Below are 27596 nucleotides of genomic sequence, written 5' to 3' on the forward strand. Positions count from 1 at the left end.
GGGGAGGTTGGCCGCTTCACGTGACCCAACATAAAGCGCTAATCGCGCGCGTTACTTAGCGGGCAGTAGGATCCGCCCCTATCGCAGTTTCTATAGCGACCGGAGCTGACGCGGCGGGTAAATATAAATAACTATAAACGTAGCCAATGTTTAAAAAAAAACCCGGTGAAAACATAATCGAGGCCGGATAGAAAAGTAGAAGAAAAAAAAAAAACCACGCAAAAAGACATGAAAAACTGGGAAAACCCAGCAGGAAGTCCCGCCCCTTCCGGCTCCGGCTCGGCCAATCGGTGCGGAGGGAGCACTGTCTCTGTATTTAAATATCCTGGAAGGGGGAGGGGAGCTGTATTCGCCAGTTGGGAGTTTCGGCGTCGCGTCCCAGTGAACACCACACCATGGGCAGCCCCGAGGAGAGAGGTGGGGGGGTGAAGAAGGGAGCCCCATGGGCGGGGGCTGTTGGGGGAGATGGTGTGTGGGGTGACAGGGGGGAAGGGATTTGCCCCGGCTGCGCCCCCCCCACTTACCTGGTCCTTTTCACCATAGTAACGGGCTCCTCCCTGTTGCTTTCCCGCCCTGTGAATACCGTCTCCAGCACGATTAAGTGACTTGCCCAGGGTTACAGAGTGAGGCTGAGGTGGGACTTGAACCTTAGATTCCGGAGTCCCAGACTAGGGCCCTATGTTATTGCCCATTCTTCCTAGTCTGTATATGTGGGTGTTGTGTGTAGGAGCAACTGTCTCATTTCTGTGCTAGGTCTTAGAGCTGGGGACTTAGGGTGACCAGACAGCAAGTGTGAAAAATCAGGACAGGGGGTGGGGGGTAATAGGAACCTATATAAGAAAAAGACCCCAAAATCAGTACTGTCCCTATAAAATTGGGACATCTGGTCACCCTAGCTGGGGTGAGTAGATACCATTTAGTCTGGAAATCTGTGTGGGGCACGGGAGCAGAAGGAATGACTTGTGTAACAGGGAGGCCTCTCAACTTGTCTTCAAAGTTATGTTTACTTAAAAAATTAAATAGATCAGTAAATATCCACCACCTGCCTCTTGTCCTGGCCCCATGCTGGGCTAGGTGGGGGTGTCTTTTCTCCTGTCAGAGCACTGTTTGGTGAGGGCAGTACCTACAATCTTACTTGCCTTATATCCTGAAACTAAGTGACTCCTTTTCTTTTCTTATGACTTAATTACAGCCACTGAGGCTTTCTCTTTGGTGAGCAATCCCCAGATGACCTCAGTTAACATGTTAATATTGAAAATGAAACAAGTTATTGGGCCATAGTCTAAAGACTATTAAACAACCAAACCACTTCAGGACACCAGCAGGCTCTTTCAACAATTTGCTCTGCTTAATGCCATTTGCTGAACTTTCTATTTCATCCACTCTGTCCTCTTAATTAAAGATGTTAAAAAACTATTAGGTGATGCAGAAAACCTTTTGTGTGTTAGCACTGCTGGCAGGGGGAGGGAGTTAACCTGTCTCTCTGGACCACTGGTAAGCATACCAGCAAACTTCTGCCCTTCTTCTCATGCTGAACATCTTGCTGTCCCAGATGTCTGCCCTTAAGTTAAAGCTAGCCTTGCTTCTTCCCTGCTCATTTGTGCACTTTGCCTCCACTCTCCCTTTCTCTTCTTTCTTGGTGTGACTGGAAGGCAGCACACTTACTGCATTTCACATCAACGTCTGTTGGTTGGGACTTGTTAGTCTGCTCCTTCCTGAAACTTGGATGGAAATCAAACTACCCAATTTTCACCGTACAATAGCTGCTGCAGCCCAAGTCCTATCCATGTTCTAATATCCCATCTCCACCCGTATACTAAAAATATATTTTAATATCTATATAAACAATAATTCCTTTTATATGTTGGCCCAACATGAAAAAAATTATCTACATAAAATTACTTGATGTACTAGGCCAGTAGATATGAAGATTGTCCTGCACTCTTTGATGTGATATTTGCAATGTATGGATTATGTTGGGATTGGGGGAAATGAGCATTATTGGCAGCTTTTGCTCTATGGCTTCTGAAGGGATAATACCAAAAATTGGCCTGATCCAATAAGCACTCTGGACAGCTTCCCTCTGCAGCTTTATCCTTAAAATTAATGGGAATTCTGTATGTGGATGGCTTGCAGGATCATTGCCATAAACTTCAAATCTCTAATAGAACGTAACACATTCTAGTATTGTTTTGTTAATCTGTAACGATAGAATTTTTTGAATTGTCAGATCGAGAGTCATATTACACTTAATTGTCCTTCTTTATTGTTCTGCCCAAATATCAAAGAATACACAGTTAAAGCAATTTGGGGGACTAAGGGCTGTTTTTCACTCCTGTCTTTTGCTCCTACCAGTACATAAATAATAAATTATTTATTGTTTAATAGGCATATAAAGACACTTTCTACTTGCAAAACTTATTATATGAGCCTTTAGCTGGGAGTCTCCCTTCATCATAATGTACACAGACAGGGTTTTGTACTTATGTTTTCTAGCTAAGTCATTTACATGTTTTAACATTTTTTTTAATAGAATGGGTTGATGTCGCCAATGATCTTCTTATGAAATCTCATATAAATCTGCATGTGACGAAGCTCACAGAATGTGGTGCTAATGTATTTGTTGGTCTTTATGAGTCGATCTTGGGAGAAAAAGTACCAGGTAGGAACAGAGATCCTATATCGTTACTTATGCCTATGATGGCTTTCTTTGTTTCTATAAATACAAACATAAATAAACACCATTGTAGTAGGAGAAGAATTATTAATTTCTCAAGTTCCAATAACACATTTTCAAAAGTAAAATCACAAATTAAACGGAGGCCAGTAGAATACATCTTGTGTACAGCTGGTAAACATACTGTGTAGTTTAACATTCCAACAAACAGGTTCGAAAAATCTAGTGTATACAAGATTGGTGTACTCTTTAAATGTTGCTAAACTACTCAAGTGAGGCCTTGTCTGCAGTAGGATTTAAAGGTGTGAAGTTAGCACATGCGGTCTGTGTTTTAAAGTCTAGTATGGACAAGTCACACTGCCTCTAACCCATGCTAATCTGGTTGAAAACTTGAGCAGTTTAGTATTAGTGTTAGGGTAGGTCTACGCAGCAAAAAAAAATGTTAACTCAGGTTAGCTAACTGGAGTTAAAATAGCAGGCTCCCCTCTTGCCTTTAACTCAGACTGCTAACCCAAGTTACAAGCAAAGTTGCCATGTCTTCACTGTTATTTTAATGTGAGTTACCTAACCTGAGTAAAGAATGTTTTGCTGTCAAAAAGACAGACCCTTAAAAGCCTTATCTACTGTGGACTTTCAAACATGTTAAACATGTTTTAACACACCTCTTATCCTATTCTAGACAAAGCTGCTGTAGTGCTAGAATTTAGGAATGAAGTTTCTGGGTGGAAGGTACCAGCAGGACAGCTGTCTGTTACAAAAAACAAATATTTATATTGTTCAATTCTGTTCAACTGACTTTCTGTGACGTAAACCTCCTATCATGAATTTTATTACAAGATCTGGGTGGGATCATGTTACAACCTATTTCTATTACAAAAACAAATATATATATTGTTCAATTCTGTTCAACTGACTTTCTGTGACGTAAACCTCCTATCATGAATTTTATTACAAGATCTGGGTGGGATCATGTTACAACCTATTTCTTCCTCCCCTCCCAAATTTCATGCTTATAACAGAAGTTTTTCTTAAACCAGAGCAATGGAAAAATTACTGTAGTGTGGGGCTGTTGGCATTGCTCTACTTTCTACACTGGATGTAGCTTATAACTCTCTTCCCAAACATAGCCAAGGTTCATTGGTACTTGGTAATTTGCCATACCAGTATTAGTATGGTAACCCCGTTAGTTTTTGAAGAATTTAAGCTTTCATGTTTTTTTTGTTTTTTTGTTAAAGTTGCTTATTCATTCTTTATGGATGTGAAGAAAACATAATGAATGTGACTCAATGCAGTATTGACCTGGGCCATCTCTACTGTAGGGCTTTTGCTGGCATTGCAGTGTAGTTAAGGATGTGGGCTTTTGGCCATTTTCCTTTGCCAACAAGAGCCCTAGTGTAGACGCAATGCTTTTGCTGGTATAGCTTATTTTGCTTGCTGCTGAACTGGTATAATCTATATTGGTAAAGCACTTTTTTTTTTTTTTTTTTTTTTTAAATCAGTATCATCTGGGGTTACATTAGCTATACTAGCAAACCATCCTCTACTGATGAACGTTTTCTAGTGTAGACCAGGCCTTGAAGAGTCTATAGGCTAAAACAATAGCTCTGAAAAGTAAGAACTGGTCTAGATCATCTCAATGGAATGGTAATGCTGAATCTTATACTATTATATTCAAATGTTTAGTATTACATATCTAGAATGTGATTTTTTTCAAAAGCACTTAACCTCTGCCAAATACCTGTTCAAATCAATGATAAAACTCCCACTGACTTCATTGGCAGCAGAGCTAGGCCAGCACTGAGCAATTTTGTATGTAAACCTTTGTTTACTCTGGGGTAAACTACAAATGTTTGGGGAATGTCCAGACTAGCTTTTACAAAGGTGTTAACTGCTTTAACTGGCAATCAAATTTGAGGCTAAAAAAACATTTTATTGAAGACATGCCCTGAAGCTTGTTAATCCAAACTAATTTTAAAGTGCTTTAAAACTGGTTCATGTAACACCATTGCAGGTACAGTACAGAAGAGAGAGACCTTAAACAAAATACAACAAACTCTAGTCCAGCTCTCCACATTTAAATTGTTTTTACGTTTTCCTATTGTTCTAAAAGCTGTAAGAGAAGAATACTACTTTATTCAATTCTATCTTCTAAGTTAAGTTTCATAACTAAATACAGCTGCATGTGAATTATAACCAGTGGCTCTTTCTTTGTCTATGTATTTGAGTGTATGCTCTGTGCTTATATGCAGTAACCATTGAATTGTTTTCTTATGACAAAATGACAGTTGGGTTTTCCACCCTTACTTTACACGATCTTTGCATTTAACTTCATTGCAAATAAACTAGAAACAATTAGGCCATTTTGGGGGCCTACACAGGACATTATCTCCTTCAAGTAGGCTGTCGTACAGGGTCGGGCAAACCTTTTGGCCTGAGTGCCACATTGGCAAAATTGTATGGAGGGCCGGTTAGTGGAGGCTGTGCCTCCCCACACAGCCAGGCATGACCCAGCCCCACCCCCATCCTACCCCTCCTGCTTCTCGCCCCCTCACGGCCCCCTAAGACTCCTGCCCCATCTAACCCCGTCAGCCCCCAGAATCCCCACCTCTGACTGCCCCATCCAACCACTCCTTCTCCCTGACTGCCCCCCGCCACCCCATCCAACCCCTCCTCTCATTCCTGACTGCCCCCCTCTCATTCCTGACTCCTGCCCCATCCAACCACCCCTTCTCCCTGCCCCCGCCTGCCCCCGCCACCCCATCCAACCCCCCATCTCCTTCCTGACTGCCCCCATTCACACCCCAGACCACCACCCCGAACTCCCCTGCCCTCTCTCCAACCCCACCCCCCACCCCGCCCTCTTACTACGCTGCCTGGAGCACTGGTGGCTGGCAGCGCTACAGCCGCACCGACCAGAGCACCAGGACAGGCAGCTGCGTGGCCCGGCTGGAGCCAGCCACACCACTGTGCAGCACAGAGCACCGAGTCGGGCCCCGGCTCTGCAGCTGCGTTGCCCCAGGAGGTCGCAGCCCTGCCGCCCAGAGCATTGTACCGGTGGCAGAGTGAGCTGAGGCTACAGGGGAGGGGGAAAAGCAAGGGAGGGGCCGGGGGCTAGCCTCCCGGGGCAGGAGCTCAGGGGGACGGCAGGAAGGTCCCATGGGCCGGATGTGGCCTGCGGGTTGTAGTTTGCCCACCTCTGCTGTAGTATGATGTAATGTTTCTTCTTTGTAGATTTCATAGCCTCTCCCAGAAGCCAAGAGGATGATGCACATAATGTGCAAGCAGTAATAGATTCTCTGGCATTGGACTACTTGCAGGTCAGCTTGTCTCACATCACTGGTGAGTACTTACAGTCATGGTCAACAGAAGTGAGGGGTATACATGCGTGATTGAAAAATACCCAAGGCTTTACATTCAACTTACTATTTATAAGCAAGGATCTGATCTTTCATAGTATGTTTCCATATCTGCATGCAAAATTGTGCATGTGCAATGAGTTATGCCCAGAAAATAGAGTCTTGGTCTGAAAACTGGGGCCATCAATTTAGAGAACAAGAAAATAATTAAAAATTTAGACTAAACATCTAATTACATTTCATGTGTACTATATTGCAGTATGGAAAGTAGTAAATCAGTGTTGAGGTTATTAGTTTTTTTACCTTGAAGTTACCAGTTGGATTAAGACACTGCAGACATCTAATTATTCCTAGTGGAATATATAGCAGTTTTTATCTTGTTTTCTGCGTCAAGTCACTCTCTTCCACTCAGCTGGAACGATGTTGTGGTTGGTGGTGTCAGGCCATATGGAAAGAGTCTTTGCCCTTCTCACCTTGGAAACAGTAGAAGAAGCCTTGAATGTGTCCTGGGGGTTATAATTACCATACTTGGCAACAGAGGGAAAACACATTGTGGTGGTAAACACTTGAACTCGAACAGATAGTTCATCTTGACTTGTTTTTTAGCTACTCTCTGTCTAGCTAACGGATAGATGTGTATGTTCAAAATATGAATATTTGTAGTAATTCAAGTGATAAATAACCAATATGGTCTCAATTTTATTTAATTTAAAATTGATTTTAATTGGATATTGTCAAAGTAGTTAATATATTTGCTATGACATTCATGTTACATCGTGAATTTTTATAATAGAAATAGTTATTTAGATATTTTAATTGTCTAAATTGAAATCCCAGGATGGTGGGTTTTTTTTTTTTTTTTTGAGACCTTCCATTTTTAAGCCTGTCATTTAATCTTACTTGAAATGAGTCCCAACTTACATATTTTTTATTGAACAATGTATCTTGAAATAGAAACCAAGTCAATCTCTTAACAGTAACAGTGCTAACAAACATCTGCAGTGAAATACTGAGGGAATAGTTCAAATTCTGGTTCCAATCATACATTAACACCCACCTGGATATTTGGCTTGCTCTGAAGATTGACATTTGTAAAGGAGATTGCAGTATTGCTTGTGACTTTTTGTAAATAACTGGAGTGTATCTAAGTCCTCTGAAATCTGAGCCTACACAGTGATTATCAGTTTTGTGCTGGCTTGGGCATGTATGTATATGTTGAAGATTTGAGTTTTTAGGGGCTTCTACTCTGGATAGTGAAGACCAGTAGTATCATATAAATAATTGACTCCCTGAAAAGGGAGGATGGAACCTTTCTCCTCCTAACAGCATCTCTTGCTGACTGGTAGGTATATCTATAGAGTATTGCTGACATTTTTGAAAGACTCCTACATCCTGCCTTCCCAGCTTGGTTTGTGCAGTAGCAGGCATGTTTGAGAATCTTACCAAGTTCCCCAACAAACTGAAGGCAGGAATCCTTCATTAGTTTCATATTGACTATAATACTACCTGCTGAACCAGCTACAAAGTGTAGGCAAAGATCTCAACCGCTTGCTCTAGCGGAATTTTACCCTGTAGAAACTGGATGAACTGCTAATGTGACTTTCACTAGACCAGGGTTTCTCAAACTGGGGGTTGGGACCCCTCAGGGGGTCACCAGGCTCTTACATGGGGGGTCGCGAGCTGTCAGCCTCCACCTCAAACCCCACTTTGCCTCCAGCATTTATAATGGTATTAAATGTATAAAAAGTGTTTTTAATGTGTAATGGGGGTTGCACTAAGAGGCTTGCTATGTGAAAGAGGTCACCAGTACAAAAGTTTGAAAACTACGGCACTAGACAAGTATGCCGCTTGTAACCTTGATGTCTGGTATGCTCCATGAGAGCTGATGAAAAATGTGATAGTGAGGTTAGGCTTTCAATTGTTGGAACAGAAAATGTACAATTTCAGGATGTTTGCCACCTACCTTAAAATATGTTACAGAAATAAAAATCCAACAGTGTCCCAAACATCTAAGTCCAGCTAAATTTCTTCTGAGTTGATATCAGTATATACATTTCTTTGAACAGCCTTTCCAAGGTTTCAACAAATTTTTAAAGTTAAATTTTTTTTCTCTAAGCTCTAATTACTAATTCATAGTAACCTCTGTTAAGGAGAGAACATCGTGAAAGGAGAGAGAGAATCTATCCGAAATCTGTTAGAAATATTTGATGGCCTGCTCGAATATCTTACAGAACAAATCAGTGAAACTTCTTCTCAGAATGGGGGTGAGTAAAGAGACTAACAAAGTTCAAGAGTTCAAGTTCAAGTTAGAGACTCTCTCAGTTCAAGATATTATGTGCTGCTGCTTATTATTATGATGGACTGTTTCTTATCTTGCCTGCATACCTCGAGTGCTACTATTAAGCTACCATACTGAGGCATAAGTTCTGCCTTCATATGTACACCATTCTTTGCATGTTTAAGGATGGAATAGGCTCCGAGTATTAGATTAAATTTTATTCCTTTGCGGTGCCCCTGATTAGCAACTATATTGGTTTTTTTGAGGAAGCCCATAGCCATTTAGAATCATGTATGGAAAACAAACTTTGTAAACCCTTGTTTTTACAACACCTAAGATGAACAGGAGTGTTTGCAATTAAGCAGTTTTTTGCTGGGATTTAAAACTTTGCTTGCAATGTTTGTAATCCAAACATTGCACGAAAGCAAGGGATTGAAATTGATCACAAACAGAAGTGGAACTTAATCTATTTTCTTTTCCCAAGTTGTGTACTCACTGTTCCATTTCCTTCAGTAGTCATGGTGAACAGAAAGTTGGATTTAAAATATTTTAGTTTCAGTAATATGGTAATAAAAGGTGAAGCCTTTAAAAAAAAAATCATAGTGCTCCTTTAACATGGTTCTCTTTTGTGGCAGAAACCATCTCCTAACAACTTTATGAATTACAGTGTGAAAGTGGTATTAAAACTTTCTCCTAACTTACCACTGAAGCTTCTATTGAATAAGGTGCATTTGGAAGTTGCTATATTTAATATAAACTGTACTGTTAAACCAAAATATACAAACCTGTTCAGTGTGACAGTTTTAGACAGCATGTTAAGTCTAAAATTGCCATTTCTGTCAAAGTATTTGTTGTGATATTGGCAGTAGTACCCATCCTGTGTATGTGTGGTTTTCCTTGAAATTAACAAACCAATTTTGATTATAAACAGATGAACCTGACCAGCTAGCTAACAATGAAATTCAAAGTGCGCTTCAAGAGCAGCTGGACGGTGACCATGAGGAACCTGTGCCACCTCTGAAACTCCCATCAGTTGCAGAGTAAGACTGGTTCTGAATGTTTTAAAGTTACATTGGGACAGTGACTGTATTTTTACATATCTATAAAGTGTCTAGCATGTTCATGCTATGCAAATAAAAAAAAACATACTGAGTACAAGCATCAAATGGAATGCTTGGTCTTCTTTGGGCAGCAAGAGATCTAAAATTTGGATCAAGTATATGTTTGCACCGCAAAGCCTAAGACAACTTGCAGTTTTAAATTTTTTAATCCACCTTTAGTGGTGAATCTGCACAGTAATGAGTTATGTTCCAAACTTCCATTGTCGTCTCAGTGCATGCTTTTGATTTAAATCACTGAAGCTTAGTTAATTAATTGTATTACATTTATTTTCATGATATATATATTTTTAAATTAGCTTACTCTGTGGAAACTGATCATACTCTTCTAAAAATTAAAGGCCAGATAACTGAAGATGTAGAGTTAGGATTCTTCTGCAGCTCCATCTTGTGGCCTAGGCAAGCAAAGAATGTTATTGCTAATAGATCTTCTGCGTTGTGTTCCTCTTAGGTCTTCCCAGTCAGATATTTTTGTCCCATCTTGGGAGGTAGAAGGATCAGAATCTACTAGCGAATTAATCAGGCTTGGGGACACTGCTCATTCATTTTCTCTAAGAAAGGAAGGTGAGTTTAAAATATACCTTTAAGACTGTTCTATATGGACATGTACTCTTCTAGCAATCAAACATACACTGTCAAAAGTGCTTAGTATTTTTAAATGTATGAAAGGACTGGGAGCATGCTTGTAAAGCAAAAAGCTTAGCTCCTTTTGTTTTGAAGGTTCCCTAAATGCTTCAGCTTATATATGGTTAGTACAACTGAGATGAAGCCACCTCTGGGGCAGATAGGGAAAGTCAACTGGCATAAAGTATGCTGCATAACTGTAGGTTGGAGAAAACTTAGGTCAAGAGAACAGGACAAATCTTTACTCTTACAAGTAACACCAGTGGATTTTGAATATTTGCCAATAGCAGATGGACCCTCTTATATTATAATTCTTATTTCACAGACCCACAGACAGAAGTACCCAGTGTACTTATGTCAAGATAAGGGATCCTGCTGAGATGGAAACATCTGATTCCCTAGAGTTTAAGGGTTTCAGACCTGATTTAGAGTTGACCATTATCTATCCCTTCTGGTTGAAGGGTTTTGTTTTTTGCCTAAAAAAGGACTACATAGTAAAATTGTGTGAATTAGACCCAGTTCAGAAGGACATGAAAGCATAACTGGATGGCCTCAGACAATCACAGTATGAAATGTAAAATAGTTGTAACAATGTTGCTTCAAGACACAATATGTAAACCTAGCAATGAATTATTATTTAAGCTTACTTATAGCAAACAGTTGGTAGGAGTCTGGGCAATTCTGAAACATTCTTTAAGGGAACCAGATGGCTCAGGGAATTGGTAATAGGAACCACTTAAATTGGGCTCACTCTGAACACCAATAGCATTTTTGTCGACAATTTCCTTTGCAAAGTGAAGGACTGAATGGGTACTGAGGCTGACCTATCTTGCCCCTACAATGGTAGCTGAGCAAATCTGTGAATAAAACTTTTGTCGCATACTGTGATGTATAAATACAATTCCTTGAAGTGTTACAAATTCCACCTACAAAGTTGTGCTATCCCCACAGGAGTGAAGAGCATTAACTGCTAGTTACTAATTCAGTCCAATATGAGCACTGTCTAAACACAGAGCCAATAGTAAAAATGCATTTAATTATTTAAACGTAAGTTTAACCTGCTTTCAAACACCACTTCCAGAGTTCCAGCTCCCTGAATTGTTGCCGGCAGAGAGAGAGAGGTCTAAGGAGATCAAGGAACCTGAAGACTCTGAGGCTACTGTGGCATCCTGTCAACTTGTGGCATCATCTAGTCAGCTTTTCAGCTTCAGAAGAGCACTTGTAAAAGAGAGGGAAGGTGAGTGAAATTCTCACTTTCTGAGAAATACCTTAAAAATTCTTTAGTCTTCCTAGTTCTGTTGGCAGTAATCCTCACAGCCATGGATTTGAGACTAGAAATACAGTAGCTGACAAAAGAAGGCCTCTTATTTCTTTAACTAGAGTTACTTATATAAGTAGTTCTTCACCTTTCTTCCTTATTTCAGTTTTGGAGGAAATCTGAATGGTCTGACACCTGATAAATCAGAAAACTCAGATGTTCATATGACTGTTTTACTAACTTAATGCTAAATTATCAAATCAATTCTTCTCTCTAATTAGTTCCACACACCCAAAATCCAAATTCTGCAGCATGCAGCAAAGATGGAAGCTACTGTCAATGTCTGTGTATTAAACTCTAGAATGATTAACATGTTTATTCAAAGATGAAGCTGACTGAAAGTGTCCAGCTGACATTTTTGTTAAAGGGATTAACTGTGCCTATACATTTTTTCATATTTGTCTTTAAGGATCAATGAAGTCTGTTAATTCCAATGAATTTCTCAAAGAGAGTTTGAGTTCCAGTGCTAAGAAGCTTGGGGAGCCCATACGCCCAGCTATTCCTTTGCAACCACCATATCAGCCTCCTGAACCCAGGCCTCATTATTCAATGGGAAGGGAATACCAAAGCCCAGCCAGACAGTCCCCAGGTTTGGCTAACAATCATGGACTTGAAGCTTCTATTGTAAGTGAAAACCTCTTTCTTGGTTTTATTAGTAAATATCTTCAGCTTTTCTCTATTGCATTTGTAGAATGGAATTAATGAGATCTCTATCTGAACTGTATCTCCGAATGGATTATTAATCTATGGCCTTGTCAAAACATTCCTGTTCAGCAGGAAGAATAGTGAATTATTAATTTAATATGCATTTTTACTTCTCTTTGCAGTTTGCAGAACCACTTAGACAGGAGTCAGCTACTTCTGATAGGGTTCCTCTGTCAAGACTCGCCTCTGGTGAGAACAAGTTGTGCTTCATATTAAACTGTGTTCTAATGCAGTGTTAAATATTGGTGCTTGTTACTTTGAATTCATCTTATTGGCATCGAGGGAAACATGGTTTTGAAAACCTTAATCTGTGTTTTGCTGTTCAAACCTTACTAAATTCAAATTTCCTAACAGATGTGAGCAAATCACTTCTGTCACAATGTCTGCAAGGGCAGTGAAAATAGGTCATAGTCAAAGGGGATTTATTGTGCTAAGAAGTAAAGTGTGTCCATTGCTCAACTGTTTTTTTTTTCCCTCCAATTAATCCATCTCAGCTTTGTCTGTTTTGCAGAAACTCATTGAAAAAGGTGGAGCTGAACTGGTGCAGAATAAACTAGCTATGAATGTAGACTAAGACAAACTATGTTAATCCGTTCCAGAAAGCATAGTTAAACCCTCCTAGTATAGACAAGACTTAGTTTTAAGTGCTTATTTTCTAACTTCTCTGTTGCCTTGGAGACCCTGGCTACTTTTCCAGTTCCATTGCATCACCCTCTCAAATGACACTCCTGAAAATTCAAAGCCTACAAGAAATTCTCCTTAAATTAAAAAAAAAAAAGTGTGCACAGGCCATAACTGAATAGCCACACACCTAATTACTGTCTTCCTTCCCCTGTGGTTTTACACTTCTTTTGACAAATAGTTTGTAAGCTCTTTGAGCCAGGATCCATGCCTTTTGTATTTGTTCTGTAAATCACTAAACACACTTTGATGATGTGTAGAGAATAAATAATCCAGTAAATACAGCTGTTTCTATTGCCAGTTTTTCCAGTTGGAGATAAGGTGGTGTCAAAAGAGGAGCCAAATGGCACAGATGATGTGGCTAAGGTAACCATGACTTTCTACTATTTGTAAAATCCATATATGTTTTAGGCAGGGTTGCTGTAAACCTGCATACATGGAATTTCCCCACAGTTGTGCAGGGGATTTTTGGTATTCCTACCGCCTTGCAGAAATGAAGCTTTCCTCTTAAACTTGTTGCTGCTTTTCTTTTAAAAACCTTGCGAATGTGACCTGATGCAGTGTTGACTTGGTGTGTCTACAGGCAGATTGTAAACTACGCTAGTCATATCTCAATGGGATGTTAGCACTAACTGATGATGTAAACACTTGCATTTACATTGCTGACCAGTTCAGCAAAAGCACCCAGTTATTACATATCAGTTGGATTTATCTAAGGATGTTTAGGAAGAATATTTTAACCTCTTCCTTGCCTAGTATCTTACGATATTGGTGACAGCCTAGAGTCAGGTATCTCCAGAAAAATGAGACTTGCCTGGATTTCAACAGAGGATTTGCCTCAGTCTAAAGATCAGTCAGTGACTCGGCCAGATTACTTCCCTGTCCTTTTTGTCCTTGCATTTGCCCTTTGGAACAACTGGATAATTCAGAACCCACAAAGTGGTTAGCAGATTTCATTCCACTCAAAGGGCCTGCAGGGAACAGGTCCTTATAGGAAACTAGCTGAGCAGGAGATGTTTACTTGTTCCACAAAGCACTTCTTGGGTGATTGAAGATATTGAGAGGCTGACCTACTACTTGGCAACCTGAGAAGATAAGCTTTGATGGGAGGTGAATAGGACTTTCAGAATATAGTGGATTTCACTTGTAACTTAACCAACAACCCTTCGTTTTAAGTCTTACTATAACCAGATCAGCCGACTTAACATTGCAGTTCTAGTCTTTACCCTCTGCTACGACCAGGGTTACTTGCAGGACTGTGGGTATGTTTTACATTGCAATTAAAAACCTATAGCTGGCCCATGCCCATTGATTTGGGCTTATGGGGTGCAGGTTAAGGGGCTGTTTAATTGCAGTGTAGAGGTGGGAGGGTCCCAGAGCTCGGACATCTACACCACAATTAAACAGCCCCTTAGCCCAAGCCCTGCAAGCCCAAGTCAGCTGTCATAGACATAAACTTAGTCTCTGGACTCTTCCCAAAGCAGTCTATAACTCTTCCCTTCATGTTGTTGTGGCTGAGCAAAAGGAGATGTTAATGAACTTAAAGACATGCTAAACAGTGCACTCAACATTGACAGCCAATCAGATTTTTTCCCCCCTTTATAAGTGGAAAAGATCTTGTGCCAGGCTGTTAGTCTACAGACTATTTGCCGTAAGATGTTGTATGCCCTGGACTAGTCTGATTAGTGGTAAGTGATGCAACTACTTGCCACCTAGAGGATATAGACAAGAGGTAGATGTAGTAGTAATATGGACATGTTATCTCCCACTGATTTAAAGATGAGACCCATCATGGTGATTTTTCATGTCTCAAACTTTCTAATAAACTGAAACTCTTTCTTAAATGTGCTCAAAATATGATTGCAGCTCAGAGGCTTGCTGGATATTTTGAGCTGGAATATGTTTGTGGGCTCTGCAAGCCTCCTTAATTGTGTCAGGAGAGGGAATAAATGGTGGTCCTCTCCCAAATACCATTCACTGGGGGCATCAAAAAAAGACCTCACTCTCAGTGAACGCTGCAGCTGCGAGATCCCTCTCTTCTGTTTGTTAGGAAAGAACTAGGTAATTATGTTGACATTTAACTCAGAGATCCAGTGATCTTTAGAAGTTGCAGAGATGAATGGGGAAGTTTACAGCTCTCAGCTAATGTTTGAGGCTTAGTAGAAATCTCACCATTAGATGCCTTATGTTCACATTTGAGATTATTTGCAACCCTAAGAGATAAGAGTCCAACTTGTGTGGGGACTTCTAACTAAACTAATTAACTTAATTTGGTGCAACTACTATGCATAGACAAGTCCTAAATTTCTATCTGTTTAAAAATGGTTATATTGGTTTAGATTGCACCTGTAAATTTATCGACACAAGCTAAACCGCTGTAAGCCAGGTTTAAACACTAGTGACACTTTCACCAGTTTACCAAGATTGGTATAAACAACACTGTTGGTTAAACCAGTACGAAGTTGTAGGTCAGGCCTTCCTTTTTAAATAGGGGCTGAAGTTCTTGATGATAAGATAGCAGTATGGCATAATGGTATGTCTCTGAATCTATATACCTACTCAAGCTGAGCCCTGAGTTAGTTCTGTTGTGATCTCAATGGTTAATTGTGGAAAAACTTTTGTGTTATTCAGGATTAAGTGAATAGCTTCTTTATGTGCTTTGGAATTAGCTGTTCCAAGAAATAAATATTTCAGATGTCAAGAAATCACTTCTCTAGCTCTTGTCCCATGGTGACACTTGACCAGATTATGTGGGTACTTGACGTCTCCCATTATTTCAGTTTTTTTAGACTTAACTGCCTTTTTGACTTAACATTGACACTCCACACCCTTTTCCTGAGAAGGAGGCTGGTAGTTGAACTCTAAGATCTAATCTTATGATTTGAGATGTGTATTCATACAGACTCTCGTAGGTCGTCCTCTCCATGCCAGAACTTTGCTGCCTATGGAGTCTTTAAGCCTTTCACTAAAAGTTCATAATGAATTTGAGCTTGTCCCCTCCCTTCTCTAACAGGCTTTTGATGTGGCTGCCTCACGTACATCAACTACCTGCTTACCCCAAGACATCTTATCAGGCACGGACCAGGTAATATCAGTAGCACGAATCACAAACCCTGAAACAGGAAGTCGGCCTAGTGGGAAAAGGTAAGTCCGGTTTTTTATACTGAGTGAGAAGCTGAGGGTTTCCGTGCTCACTTCCTTATACGGGGCTTTCACTTCTTGGCTGCTGCTCAGAATCCAGCCGAGGTAACAACCAAAGCTGGTTGGCGCTAGCGGCGGAGTGAGATGTGCAGAATAGCTTTAGTCCCTTTAACAATGGCCTTTTAATTCAGATCTTTCTTCATACAGAGAAACCCATTTCTAAGACCCAGATAAAAATACAATATTTTGTAGGAATCAGTTCTTGGTATTCATTTAGGGGGGAAATGTTCCAAATACTCCTAAAAAGGCTTGAGCAGCCAGCGTAGGCTGGAACATCTGATTCTTACAAACACTCACTGTACAACTAGGGGCAATACTGCTATAAATGCTTAGGTGAATTCTGTCCCACAAGATCAGTTTCTATATAATTTCCTAATCCCATTTCAAACAAAAAAGTGAACTGAGTTCTGGATCTGTTAAGGAATGGTAACCTTTGACCATAAATCTTTGTTGGGACAAAAATGAAACCTTAGTGGTATGGGTGCAGGTTTTTTTTTTTTTTTTTTTTTAAACAAAACCTTTCTTTTTTAGCAGATATGAACATTTTATCACAGATTCATTTGAAGAGGAGCCCCTTTCCTGCAGAAAGGCAAAGGATAAATTATCTGAGCAAGAGCTGCATGAAATGTCAGAAAAACTCTCTCACAGGTTAAATGAACTAGATTTAGTAAGTGGGAATCCATTCTTGATAATATTTTGGAATTTATCCAGCATTTGTAACAAGTGTGAAGCCTACCTAAAATCTAGGGAATCAGGTCAATCTTGGTAGGATTAACAATACATTAATTTCTAAAGGGACTTTAAATACAGTTTAGGTGCTTTTATGTAAAAGAATGGATAGAGAAATAATCTTAAAGAAAATGAGTTATTTCATCTTGGATGAGAGACGTGTTGGTGACATAGTGCAAAATATGCATTAATAGTCACTTTATAAAATACTATTACTTGGTTTAGGAGAAATACTAGGATTACTCATGGCTGGATATTACACAATAATGTAATTTAGTTTATATTGACATTCTGGAATTCTTGTACCACTGTTTAATCAATAGTAATATGTCTTTTGCTTAGCTTGATATTTCTTCAACATGTTTCCATTAAATTCCCAGTGAAATGCAGAAGGTGAGTTCAATGTATAATAGAACTGAAAGGAAATCTGTAATTGGTGCCTCTAATTTTGTTAAACAATTCTAGACTTTATTAGGATGAACTAATGAAACTGACCAGAAGAATCTCTAATCATTAGATGTTAAAGAGAGCTTTGGGGGAGCATCCCAGGGAAGAGATGTTGACAGATGAAGATAAACTGTCTCAGCACAGTGACAGTGTCATGGATTATCGGGGAAGGAAACCTCACGCAGGTAACAATCCAGAGTGTGACTGTTTAAGCACTGGGTGAAGTACAACCTTGTTAAAAGTAAAGCTTTCCTTCTCACTTAAAGTTGAAAGTAGAACACAACTCTTCTATAGATAATTTCATAGAGATTCAGAAGCCTACCTGCAGCCCTAGAATTATATCATTGGGTGACATGCCCAAAGATATAAAATCCTGTTAGTAAAGTGTTAACTAAACATAATACCTAAACAGCTATGAAAGCTTCACTAGAAATGAAAAGTGAAGTACAGAGTGACAAATGAGCAAAGTTCAGAATGCTACTATTGACCATACTGTGAGGGAGGGGAATACTGAAAAATGGGCCTGTTACCTTGTTATAACACACTATAGCCGTCCAGTTCTAATATATAACAGCGTTACATCCCTTGTTGTTGAACTTGTGATAATCATGTTATGTAACAATAACGTACACTGACAAGGGTTGTAACACTGTTTTATGACTTGGTACAGTCTACAGATGCAAGACCAAACCATGTTATAACATGGCTCTGACATTGTAAACTTGTATAGCAGGCCCTAACTTTGAACCTTCTTAAAATACATTTTTGCTGCCTCTTTCTTGGCCCCATTGTGATATCTTCTGGCACTTTTGATTTGCTAAATACATAATTATGGTACGAGCCAGGAAGAACTGGAGGCTTGGGACAGGGAGGACTTTAAAATAAGGGTATTTGTTTTTAAAAATTACTTTCTTTGTAGAGTGTTCCCTGTTTAACTATTGAACATTTGGCACCCTTCTGGATTTAAGTCTATTCATCCTTATAGTTTCTGATACTAGCTATAACAGCATTCACATCTTTATTTCACAGCCACTCCACATCCAAAAAGACTTCTTAGCAGACCACGGTCCCTTTCTCCATCCCCACCCTCATCCAGGTATCTACTTCACTCTGAGTTTGAAGATACACTTCAGAGAGATGCCAGAGGCCAGATGGGGAAAGTGCGCAGGCAATTGCAAAAGGAAATGGACCAGAGAAGAATAAAAGCAAAGGTAACTGTTTCTGGGTTGCATTAGATCTGAATGCCCCTACAGCCTGGTTAGGGGGGGCATTTGGCCTATTTTGGGAATTTTATTTCCACTTTACAGTTGTCCTACTAAGAGGCTGGGTGTAGCAAAGATTCAGGCATTAACTCAGCACCTGCACAGCACTGCTTCTTGCATTTAATACTTGCAGCAGTTTAAGCTATATGCAGAATAGGGAAAACTGGGAACCAAAGGATCTTTGCTGTCCATTTGCTGCTAACTGACACCATAGTTCTAAGATGTCAATTATGGTGTACCACAATAGCCAAAATGAACTTGCTAAAATTGCTTGAGGCTTGATGTTCAGCCCAATACCTTGGGAAGTGTTATTAAACTGTCTAAATTATCCTGGATGACTGAATTTTGCTTACTATTGACAGTCCATCGTTTAGGATTCCCCGACGTGAAATTTTTGGCCAGCATTGGCTATGCATGAAGTGGGTTAAGGCTCACTTCCCCCTTCTGGGGTAAACAAAAGCAGCCCCAAAGGGGAAAAAAACTCTCTGCTGTACAGTCCTTTGTCTGAGTGAACATCTCTCCCTTTTCTCAGGGGTTCGTAATTAATGTAGGGCTCTCCTAGTCCTTTGCTCAGTTCTTCAGCAGCCTTCTTCCCAGGCTTGTCCCTTAAGCCCACTTTGCTTAGCAAGATCAGCTCTCATGTCCTTCCCTTGTTCCTCCCTGGCAGAGATGCTCGCAGCACCTCCTGCCATCACCCTGCCATCATTCCGCACATTGAGGAAAGCAGGCCTTTTTTATATCCAGCATGCTTTGTTAGCAGCCTCTAGTTCTCATGATTGGTGAACTACAAATCCCAGAATCCCTCATCTTTGACAGAGGCCAAGTCACATGAGTGAGCAGAACTTTAATCCTCTCAAAGGCCCAAGCTTATCCTGTAATGGAGTAGGTTCAGAACTCTCATTCTTAAGAAATGTGAGCCCAAAATTAATATCCCCCACAGGCAACCCAAAATACTGACTACCCCAATGAGCACAGTATATAGATGCCTAGCTGGAGAAGAGCTTAATCCTTTCATGCTTTTTCTACATTACAAAAACAGTTATTGAACGACCTCAAAATATAGCTTAAAACAAAGATGAAGTTTTGTGTGGGACAGTTCGCCGAACATCATGAATATTTACAACAGAAGCAACTTTATATTTGGCAAACCTCCTTTTCACCAGTGATGCTATTGCATGACCATTAGCTGTAGCTAATAGAATTGACCTTGCACTCTAATGCTGATGGCTGTGCATAGGACACATTGTACGGTTTTATATGGCCACCCATCAGCCTATTAATTTTACATTGAAAATGCACAGTTCCTAGAGAATTTCATGAAGTCTCTAGCTTATCTTTTTTGGGGTATGGTAATCTTTTAGTTGATTGGTTTATTTAAGGTTTTTTGAGTGTCATTATTATGGTGGAAAGTATTTTTTGTAGATCAAAGTTTTGTATTTCCTAAAGCCTGTTTGATTCTAAAGTTACCTAATCTCCTGGAAGTTTGTTCCATATGTGAATCCTCATGATGGAGAATGCTTTGTCCACAGCTCTCTTTATTCTTAGCTTTGTGACCTGCTTTGTCCCAGAGGAATGCAACTGTCTTGACAATGCTTAGGTCAAAAATCCAGTTTTTAATGAGGCTGGGGCCTGATCCATAAATTGTTTTAAAGGAGCCAGTAGAGGAACTTGAGCACCAGTCTGTTCTCACAGTGACCTAGTCCATGGATAACAAGGGCTGTAGTTTTTGTTTTGTTTTAAACAGAATTTGTGCAGCTTCACGTTCCGCTTGAGTGAATTACAGTAATTCACCCTGGAGATAAATGCATAAACCACTGTGGCCAGGTCCTTGTCCGGGAAGAAGGGGTAAAGCTTCTTAGTGAGCTAGAGGTGAAAGAAGCCCTTTTGACACCAACACTAATTTGTTTCATTTACGTGACTTCCTTTGGACTGATTATCCCCTTTGCAGAGAGTAAAAATTCAGAATGAGTGTCTTATTTCGTTTTCTAGATGATGACTAAAGCCTATGAAGAGGAATTAAGAATTTTTGAAGCTAGAGAGAAACTGGGCCTCTCCAAGCTAAAAGCAAAAGCCAGGGAAACGGTAGGTGAAGCTTACTAGAATAAATTAGATGGTGTTTTGTTTAAAAAATATCTAAAAGTTACTCAGTCCATGCCTGCTATCCAGGCTACATGGATGATGCTTTTAAATGACATGACCCAATGCTGACCCTGGCTTAAATACTAGTATAATAGATGCTGTAAACAGCTTTGTTCAGCTACACTACTTTGGGGATATGGTTAGCAGTATGTAATTTTCTTAGGGCACATAGACCCTAAGGTGGGGAGGTTTAGGTAGTTAGTAATTCTTCAGAAACATCTCTTAGGGGTGGCACAAGGACCGTGATTCTGGTACACCTCTACCTCCATACAACGCTGTCCTCAGGAGCCAAAAAAATCTTACCGCATTATAGGTGAAACCACGTCATATTGAACTTGCTTTGATCCACCGGAGCACTGCTTTACCGTGTTATATCGGGTCGCGGTGTATTGAGTTTGTCCTGTAGTGAGATACTTCAGCTGGAAGAATTTAAACCAGCGTGGTAGGCAGGTGGCTAGTTCGTATTGCAGAATAAGATTTAATAACTAAACACCATTTGGTGGACTGGAAATTCCACAGAAGCAATCTGAGTGCCTTGCATAGCTGAAGTAATCGCTTCAAGAGAAACAAGTAGTGAGGATGTGCGAGGACACCAGGAGAACTCTAATAAGGAAACTGATTTTCCCCCTAACTTTGGAAGCATTAGTTTTTTTTACCTTCTTTGCCATTAGAATTTGAGAGCTGTCAGATTGGCACTTACAGCTTGTACCCTAACTACATTGTTTGCCTTTATGTAGCTCTTGCTATGAGCTTCTTAGATATGTCTGATCCTGCAGTGCAGTCACTTTGCATTGCACTGCCAGCGTAATGGGGTGATAAAACTAGATAAAAAAATACTAAACCAGAAAGCTAATGATCACTGCAGGGGTGAGTGAGTAGCATGGAGCTGATGTGGGTTCTCACCACTCTTCTGTGCTGCTGGTGTGTAGCAAGAAAAGGGAGCATGACTGGAATGCCTGTATGCTATGCGAATCTGAGCTGTATTTTCAGCCCAGGGGGCCATTGCAGCCATGCATAGAGCACCCCAGAATTAGGGTTATGCAAAGGAGAGCTTGACACCTCTATTGCACACCATCCTCTGACCTGCATTTGGTGAATTTTTGGCCCTACTGTGAGGGATCTGTCTCACTGTGTGCAAACTGCCTTCCTAGAGACTCAAAAGCTACTTCAGTTCTGATATTCAAGCCATATGAATTACCACTCTTCCCCTCCCATACCTGTTCTCCATCTGTTTTACATCCTAAGGAACAAGAATACCAAGAAAACATCTTTAAAGAACCTCCAAAAATGCCTCGGCCAGTGAAAGTTTATTCTAGAAAAACCACACCTCGGATTCCCAAACAGAGCCAGTGGATTCCAAGAGGAGGGTTTGCAAAGCCAAAGAAAGCAACTCCGAGTAAGAACCACAAAACTCTACTTGGTGGAAAACTGGCATCCTGTGAAAGCATCTGGTGAACTCCAAGAATAAAGGCATCTGGCCAACATATACCAGTCAGCTGTAGCATTTTTCCCCCCTTATGACCTCCAGATGTCTGGATTTTTGTAATGGAAGATAATGCTTTGAAATAGACACAAACCATTGATGCACAGCTCAAACTGTGACCCATCCATTATCCATTGTTCAGTATGCTGAACAAGTTGCAATGGAAGCACAGGGAGTACTCAGAGTGCAAGCCACATTTTTAGCAGCTGCATGCTGTGCATTCATTATATAAATCCACAGCCTGAATTGCACCCTGCTACACTGCCTTGGTTTCAGCATGGTTGAAAGGCACTCTTTCCATTAATAGTATAATTAATAAGTGCCCAATGATTTCATCTCATATTCAGATCAACCTGTGAAAGCTGAAATGTGAAAGAACTGACTCTTAAATCAATCCCTAATTAGAACATTACCTCTGTTGCTCCTGTCCTGGGGCCTACTACCTCAATGCAGTATTTCCAGGGAATGAGAGGAGGATCCAGACAATGATTTGCTTCATTTACAAAATATAGTACCATCACCAGTACAACTGTTGGGCTTATTTTAAATAACCGCATGCAGCTAGTGAGATTGACAGGAGCAAGGAAATCACTGTAGGGTTCTATGCTGCTTGAAAAGAAGCTAAGCAGGTTGGCTTGGGGATGTTGTGAAGACAGACTGCAATACATCCTAAAGAGAGACAATGCTACATCATGGTAACAGAGCATATTAAACAGGCCAGGTGTTCAGTCTCAAGTGTTTGCATATCTTGGACTTAACTACTGCTAAACTTGCTCTCTAGGAGCGTATTGATTAATCTGCTTTTTATCTTGCAGTGAAAGTAAAGGACAATGACCTTCTGCCTCTGCTACTGGAAGAGTTTCCATACTTGCATATTTCCCACCACTCTATGAACAAAATGTGGCAACAGCAGCTTGCACAGATGGAACAACTGAAGTCTGCTTCTGGCAAAGACAGATCAAGACTGAAACTCCAAAGTGAAGTGAGACCCTCTCTTGTGCAGTATGAACACAGCCTCTTAGGCTTGACCGGGGGCAATGCAGCTACACAATAGTACTGGCCACCAGATGACTGCACTAAGCAATAAAACCCAACCAATTGCATAGATACTGTGTAGGCATAACCTGGGGCCTAGTTTGTATGTTATCTTAGAACCTGAATGGAATCTGAAGTCTGCTTTTCTTTAAAATGGAGACAACTTTAAGTCGTCTGGAGTAATTTGGGCCTGGTTCTCTAAGCACCAGGCCTGTGAGGATCCCAGCTCCCTGGCTTAAAAGCGGAGCAGATTCACTGTCATGTGATAAGTATGTGGGGGAAAGCCCATTGCTTATATTACTGCAGATGCAAACTCCACAGATTCTCTATCCCAGCTCTTTTATCTTGCAGTACTTGAATAGGTTTTCCCATGGTCTTTATTGTACAAATATATGGCATACATTTGAGTCAAACTAGCACTCACTTGGTCTCCAACAGAGGTGGCTGTCTAAGGAAGAGCTACTCTGTAGAATAAGGAGGCACTCTTGAATAGTTAAAGTAGAGGGACACTTGGGTTCAGTTCCTGATCTTAGCCATTCACTTGCATTTAACCTTCTATACTACTTTCTCTACAATAAAGATGGGAATATTTTTTTCACCTTTGTAAAGCATTTTGAATTTCTCTAAAAGTGCTATTACATACAAAACCCTGTAGTTTAAGAGCTGTTCTTGGCATGCAGAATTTGTTAACTCGTTGAATGGTTAATTCACCAATGCTAAATGAATCTTTTCTCTTTCCTTTCTCTTAACCACTTGGGGCAGAGTACACTGAAGTATTGCTCCTCTGTTAAAAGTCCCATCACTGAGTGCCTATCCTGCAGAATTTATTAAAGCAATTGCCTATCATCTTTCTTATCTCAAGGTGGAAGAAGCACTGAAGAAGCATGACCTCCTTGTTGACATCATAAAGAAAGATCAAGACCATCACAAGAGACTGGTATGTTCTTCCAAAGAGGATACACAAAGCATATGACACTTACATGGTGATAGAGCCAAAATGATCCTACAGCTGTTGGTCCATGGAAGCAGCCCCCTATTGACTCCTGAGCAGCTATGGTATTGAAGATTTTACCTAGTCTGTTTGCTGTATGTGGCCACTGAGGTCTTAGAATGAGAATGGGGTTGCTAAACATGCTTATGTTTCACTATTTAAAGAAGCAGCTTGGTGCATTAAGAGGGAACAAATCCTGAGAATATGGGAGACAGAGGAACAGACCTCAGTCTCTCCATGAGTAAGTTTAATCCTTGAAACACTAGTTTACCATAAAAGTGCTGATTCCTTAATTATACAGCACTGTGGATAGCACCACACTACAGTGGTCTACTCCTAAATGTAGTGCAGGGTAGTAGAGTGGGGGAGAATTTCCTTACTATTGATTTATTTAGTAAAGTTTGCCATACAACTCTGCCTTGACTCTCCCTCTCCAGGAAGTGCTGGTGGTCTGATACTTGATGATCTTTCTTTATTTAGCAAGAGTTTAAGCAACGCATATACCGGCAGAAGTTTGCTCAGAATAAAATGAGAGAGAAACGTCAGCAAATTGCTCGAGCCAAAAAGTACTATGAAGATTACCGCGTTCAGCTGCGTGCCAAAATGATGCGGGCTAGGACACGGGAAGAAAGGGTATGTGAGGTTGCTTTCTTCTGTAAGTGTGGCATTCTTGTTCTACTAGGGGAAAGACTCCAGTATTGAATGAGCATCTTTCCCCCTTTGCTTCCTCACAAGTATAAATACACACCACATAGTAAAGTGTTGGTACAAAGAGTTCGAGGCCAACTAAACTAAACAGCATAGGCCTTGGAGCTCCTAGCTCCTGCTTTCTAACTCTGGCTCTGATAGTTTTTCTGGCAGCAACCATCCTTGAGCCAAGAGCTTGTAAATTTCCACGTCTACTCTTCTTAGCAGAAGGCAGGTGTACGACCATACCTGCTGGTGAGCTAGGTCCTATATGAAATTATTGTTCTCTGTGTTCTGCCACACACACACAGTAGAGTAGCCACCTCCCATCTAAACAAAAGCTGGAGTTAACTTTCACTGTCAGGCAACAAAGGAAGCTACTAGGCTTAGTAAAGGTGAGTGTGGGAGTGGGGGCGGGGGGGGACGACATCAGAGGGAACTATCTGGGGAGAGGAGTTCTCTTCGCAATGAGATCATAAAGCTGAGTTTAGAGAATGTTTCTATTAGTATCAAAAGTAAGGCCACCAATGTTCCCTCTAATTTTTTCCATCCACGTGCAGAATGAATTTTGTTATACGCACCCATATCGAGGTAATGTGCGGATGTGCATCACCAGGAGAAACAAAAAAAACTAGATATAGATTTTTAAAAAGTTACCATAGGGATAATTACTCCAGCCAGGACAGGTTAGGCATTTTAGAACTCACTACTCACAGAATCAAATTTAAGCGTAAGAGAAAAATTATGAAATACATAGACCAGTCAAACTAAAACAGCACTTTGAAAGAATAAAATTGCAGAGAATATATGTGCATTGCAGGAAGTAACAACACTACAATGAGTAGGTGTTGGGAGGTGAGTGAGAGAGAGACACCCACACACCGAGACACGCACTGCCCCTTTAAGTAGATCGGCACTCATCAACCTGAAGCCTGTTTTGTTCAGACACAGTAGCAGCTGCCAGGAAGCGCCATCTGAGGTCTCACTCCTAAGCCCTGACATCAGCCCCCCTCCCCAGCTCTGCACAGCAAGCAGGAGGCTCCCAGGAGCAGCCTAGCAGTAGGGGGAGGGGCACCTGAAGTCCACAGCACTTCATAGACTGCCGGGTGGCCACGCAGCTTAGAGGGAACTTTAAAGGCCACCTCAACTTTCCTTCTGAAAAGTGATTAAAAATGACACCACCTCACTCAACCAATTAGATCCTGTTAAATGAAGTGGGTTTTTAAACATTAATCTCATTTACTCATTCAATAGCTATGGGAGAACAAGCTGAATTCTATTCCTACTCCTGCATCAACTCATTGCAACAGTGGGGGCAAATGCTGCCATCAGTTATACCTTTTACCCGGATGAGCACAGTGATGTTTAGAGGTGTAACAGATTCTGCCCTCTGATTAGTGGTGATGGAAGGAGAGAACTGTGCCTCAAGGTGCAGTGAGGCCATCTTTGTTCTGTGTAAACAGCAAACTTTATATGCAATTGAGACAAACATGGAACCTCTCAATGCAATTTAGTTCTCTTTAGAATAGAACTTCCTCTCCCATGTTGAGAAGATTTTTAGACGGGCTTGTAGGCAAGGTGGGACACTAGCTAAAGTAGAATCGAGGGGGTTCTTGTAACTTCAAAGATCACTTCCTAAAGTTCTGTGGCTTACATGTGCAAACTGGGTCTACATTATACTTAACCCCATAGGGTTGATGTACCCTACACCAGCAGAAGGGTTTTTTCCTTCGGTTATACATTAACACCTTAATTGTTGGCAGATATTTAAGAATCTATTTGAAGAAGGCTTAGAAATTCAGAAGCAAAGGCTGCAAGAGCTGAGAATGTATAGTAAAGAAAAGCGTGCTGAGCAAAGAAGAGTACACCAGAATGAACTGGAGTCCATGGAGAACTACTACAAGGATCAGGTAGGCTTATTTGACTGCATCCAAGACAATCGATCCAGTTTTCAATCTTAAATTGGTAAATCTTTCATATCTTAATGAGTTCTAATTCAATGTTTATTGTACTCAGTTTTCAATGCTGGCAGAAGCTGTATCACAAGAACGTCAAGAAATCCAAGCCAGAGAGAAAGCACAAGCAAAAGTAGGTGTATACCAAACCCATGGAAAAAATGCAGAAATTGGGCTTGTTTTTGGCTTAATTGGCTTGTGAGTTGCCTTTTTTTTTTTTTTAAATCAGCTCCCGGTAAGGGGGGGAGAGAAAGACAAGGGTGCACAGCGGGACCACCACAGTCCCAGACTGCACACCCGGGGGGGGGGGGGGGGGGAGATCTAGTCAGTATTGGGATTCTTAAGGATTGGCTTGTTTTGAAATGGGATTAGCTTGATTTTTGGTTTATTGTAAAAGTTGGGGTGCTTATTTACCACGTGAAAGTTGGCAGCTGTGTTCCAGTATGCAAGTGATTTCTTGTTCAGAGTTGTTTTAGTAAACCTCAGTATTCTTTTCAAGACACTGCACAAAACAAAAAGGGAGTTAAGATCAAAGATGGAAAAGGAAATACAGCAGCTGCAGACGCTGATAACTCAAAATGACGATGACTCCTTCTTCCGAGAGCTGGAAGCAGAACGACTGAAATCCAGACTTCAAATGGCTTCTTTTCAGTATAGCAAAAGCTATTTCTTATAAGACTTTAACTATTAAATATCAAAGCAGCTTTTATATCTGGCTAAGATACTGTTAGGGGTATGTTGGGGAATTGCCACAACCAGAAGGTGGTGGCTGGTTGTTCTGTAAAATGTTGTCCGTCTGGTTTACAATGTCAAAGCATAGTACTAGGGCTGTAAATGTCAGTAACTAGGACTTGAAGATTTTTAACATACCTTTTAATAAAGTTAAATTAATTTGATTCTCCTTTATCAA

At 40.5% G+C, this 27596-nt stretch overlaps 1 protein-coding gene across 3 annotated transcripts; it reads left to right on the forward strand.

Annotated features, from left to right (window-relative positions):
* CEP95 (centrosomal protein 95) lies at nucleotides 1-27592 on the forward strand. 3 transcript variants are annotated; one of them, XM_024104600.3, is made up of 22 exons: nucleotides 1-117; nucleotides 2534-2662; nucleotides 5909-6016; nucleotides 8184-8297; nucleotides 9243-9351; nucleotides 9881-9993; nucleotides 11135-11290; nucleotides 11781-11995; nucleotides 12199-12265; nucleotides 13059-13123; nucleotides 15771-15901; nucleotides 16490-16625; nucleotides 17205-17319; nucleotides 18164-18345; nucleotides 20386-20478; nucleotides 21781-21931; nucleotides 22834-23000; nucleotides 23916-23990; nucleotides 24525-24677; nucleotides 26495-26641; nucleotides 26748-26819; nucleotides 27186-27592. In XM_024104600.3, exons 2-22 carry the CDS (start codon nucleotides 2563-2565, stop codon nucleotides 27360-27362), a joined length of 2646 nt encoding a protein of 881 aa, XP_023960368.1. In that variant the 5' UTR covers nucleotides 1-117; nucleotides 2534-2562; the 3' UTR covers nucleotides 27363-27592. The 3 variants fall into 3 exon arrangements, with proteins under 3 accessions (XP_023960368.1, XP_005282963.1, XP_005282964.1); XM_005282906.4 differs by lacking the exon at nucleotides 1-117 and adding an exon at nucleotides 275-417; XM_005282907.4 differs by lacking the exon at nucleotides 1-117 and adding an exon at nucleotides 275-417 and having other exon boundaries at nucleotides 16493-16625.
* Nucleotides 27593-27596: the final 4 nt, after the last annotated feature.

This window comes from Chrysemys picta, chromosome 12 (assembly GCF_011386835.1).
Source record: "Chrysemys picta bellii isolate R12L10 chromosome 12, ASM1138683v2, whole genome shotgun sequence".
Classification (NCBI taxonomy): Eukaryota; Metazoa; Chordata; order Testudines; family Emydidae; genus Chrysemys; species Chrysemys picta.